Source organism: Mauremys mutica, chromosome 2, assembly GCF_020497125.1.
Source record: "Mauremys mutica isolate MM-2020 ecotype Southern chromosome 2, ASM2049712v1, whole genome shotgun sequence".
Lineage (NCBI taxonomy): Eukaryota > Metazoa > Chordata > Testudines > Geoemydidae > Mauremys > Mauremys mutica.
Window position 1 is genome coordinate 260,426,062 of NC_059073.1, and position 3,223 is coordinate 260,429,284.

Below are 3,223 nucleotides of genomic sequence, written 5' to 3' on the forward strand. Positions count from 1 at the left end.
TTGCCGGAATCGGGCTTGTTTTACCACTAACGGGGGAGGAGGGGAACGACCCAGGGCACGTGGCTGTAGCAGTAACTGCTAGCGAGGCCGGTGGGCAGGGGCCGAGCCTGGGACTGCTGGGGTGACACTGACACACACACATCCCTGCACGGCCTCACTTACGGCCAATACGCTGCACAGCCTGGGGCAGCGGCCGGGCACGCTCACGGCTCTGGGGGGAGGGGGCAGACTCCCTTTCCGCGGCGGCGCTCGGTGACGTCACAGAGGGGACGCCACCAGGCCCCGCCCTCCGCATTCCAACGTGCCGAGGGAGTGAGGTAAACAAGGCCCAGCAGCAGCCCCGCCCGCCGCGGCCCAGCAGCTTCCAGAAGGGCCGCGCGCGCGGGCTAGCGAGCGGGGGCCGCCCACAGTTGTGGCGCAGCAGGAATTGCCGCCCTGCCGCCGCACCGCGGGCGGGGGGATGCTCCTGTTTATTTTTACCCGGGCGGCTCATCCTCTCCGGCTGCCCGAGCGCGGGCGCTCCCCGCCCTGGCCCCGCCTATAAAAGGCCGCCCGCGGGGGGCTGAGGATGCAGCTTTATAGCTCTGTGATCACCCACTACCCGGCATCGGGGGCGGCGGCGGCGGCAGCAGGAGCAGGCGGGGCGGGCGTGTTCAAGGTCTCCCTGCCGGCGGTGCCCCCCGCTCCGGACGCAGCGAGCGCCGCGGGCCAGAGCCCGGCCGCCGAGAGCCCCGCTAAGGAGAGTCTGGTGCCCGGAGGCAGCGGTGCCGCCATGACTGCCTTCTCCTCCTGCCTGGAGCTGATGCCGGGCGGGCCCGCGGCGGCCCCGCAGTACAGCTCCAGCGCGCAGATCACCGTGAGCCGCAGGAGGCCGCTGGAGAGGATCGTGCCCATCCGCATCGTGCAGCGCCCCGAGCCCCCCGTGGAGCTGGCCCCGGCCTCTCCGCAGAGCCGAGCCTGGCTCGAGGGCATCCTGGAGAGCATGAGACAAGCCGGCGGGGACGCGGAGGCCGCCGCAGCCCCGCACCGCCCGGAGGAGCCCAGCAACCACAGCCTCCGCCTCAGCGAGCACTGCCAGGCTCTGCAGGCGGCGGCCGGCGCCCAGCCCGGCCCGGTCGCCTCCTGCGGCGGCGGCGGCGAGGAGAGCAGCGGCCAGGCCCTGCCCTGCTCCCCGCTAGCGGAGGAGGAGGAGGGGCCCGGCCCGAGGAGGGGGCCGGAGCGGAGTGAGAAGCTGGCTCTGTACCTGGCCGAGGTGGAGAAGCAGGACAAATACCTGCGGCACAAGGGCCGGTTCCGCTTCCACATCATCCCTGATGGAAACTGCCTGTACCGCGCCATCTGCAAGGCCGTGTACGGGGACCAGCGGCTGCACAGCGAGCTCCGCGAGCAGACTGTGCACTACATCGCCGACCACCTGCACCACTTCAGCCCCATCATCGAGGGCGATGTGGGCGAGTTTCTCATCGGCGCCGCCCAGGACGGCGCTTGGGCTGGCTACCCTGAGCTCCTGGCCATGGGGCAGATGCTGAACGTAAACATTCACCTCACCACGGGCGGCAGGCCAGAGAGCCCCACCGTTTCCACCATGGCCCACTACCTGGGCCCTGAGGACCCGGCCCGGCCCAGCATCTGGCTGAGCTGGCTCAGCAATGGGCACTACGACGCTGTGCTGGACTGTGTGTGTCCCAACCCGGAGTACGAGGCCTGGTGCAGGCAGACTCAGGTGCAGCGGAGGCGGGACGAAGAGCTTGCCAAATCCATGGCCATGTCACTGTCCAAGATGTACATCGAGCAGAACACCTGCTCATGAGACTGCCTAGTCTAGAGGCTCAAAGCCCTACTCCAGGTCAAGAGAGACAGTTTGCACCGGCCATGGTGGTGATGCCTTAATGCTTCATAAAGCAGCGGTGCCCTAGACTGAGGAGCCTCCCTACAATATTAAACTGGGGGGGATGACAAATCCAAACTTGTATTTGTAATATTCTCTTGTATAAAGTTAGCCCTGGATTATTTGGAAGCGGATTCTCCATGTATATGTGGTTTTTTTTCCAGTTCTCTATTTTCTAGAAGAATGTATTTTTTGCACATTATTTTTTTAAACTGTTACCTCCATCTCCTACATCTCATGTTGGCCTCTGGCTTTCAGCTGTGCAGCCAGAAAAGTTTGTAAGAGGTTTATTTTGTAAATAAGGTTTATGATATAACAATTTTTTTTCTGTGATTTGACCCATACAACTTAAACTACCAAATGAAATTGATGTCAGCCAGTTTGAATGTTAGCTGGACCGACTTTCCCTGATTGATGGACAGTTAATAAACTTTAGCTAAACAATGGTTTGCATAAAAGTGCAGAAAACTTTTAAATAGCTACTTCAAAAAGTTTTTTGATTGCCTCAAGCACAGAACAAGTCTTATAAGCCCATTGGAATGTAGCTATTCATGAATGGTACAGGGAGCAAATGTGACTCTTCTGTATTTAATTACTGTTTAGAGTAAATAGGCCTCGGTTGCTTTGGGTGACTCACCCATTGTTCCATTTATATTTTATTCAACTGTAATAATAGAAATTTAATGTAGAATGTTGTGATAAGATAATAGTTTGTAGTTTTGGCAAGAATTGGCTGTACCTCAGTATTTGGGTTTCTGAGTTTTTTTTAATGCCTTTTCTGTGCCCCGTGGCACTTGCATTGCATCAGCAGGCTGTTATCACAACATTTTACTCCTTTTGATGTTGTTTTCTAATCAAGAATATAATGCACTGTCCTATATTATGTAAAAAGTATTTAAACTGAGACTTGTGTGGTTTGCTGGGTCAAACATTAAATGTTTTCAACCTGAGAGCTATCTTCTTTAATCTCCTGTTAACTTTAATTTGTTAGACATATTTATTAAGTAATGCAGTTTGTACTTTTTTATTTTGTAATATTTTGTGATTTTTTTTTGAATTACTACTGTACTTGTATAATAGGAATATTAGCTAAAATGGAATGAATAAAGTGTATAATTTTATTTGGTTTTTCTTTTAAATTCTTAAGAGTTGCACAGCGCTCTTTGTTTATGTCTGTAGAGGATTGTTTTGTCTCCTACAGTCACATGGGGGGGGGAGGGAGACAAAATGACTACAAAGATTCTGGTCTTTGGAGGCGTATGCAAAAATACTGGATCTGCAGGTTAATAAGCTATTTATACAAAAAGTTTTAAGCTTTTCAAACTCAAGTAATTA

At 54.5% G+C, this 3,223-nt stretch overlaps 1 protein-coding gene across 1 annotated transcript; it reads left to right on the forward strand.

Moving 5' to 3' along the window:
• Positions 1-299: 299 nt before the first annotated feature.
• On the forward strand, positions 300-3,009 carry OTUD1 (OTU deubiquitinase 1). The gene has a single exon (XM_045007892.1). The coding sequence runs from the start codon at positions 569-571 to the stop codon at positions 1,808-1,810; it is 1,242 nt and encodes a 413-aa protein (XP_044863827.1). The 5' UTR covers positions 300-568; the 3' UTR covers positions 1,811-3,009.
• Positions 3,010-3,223: the final 214 nt, after the last annotated feature.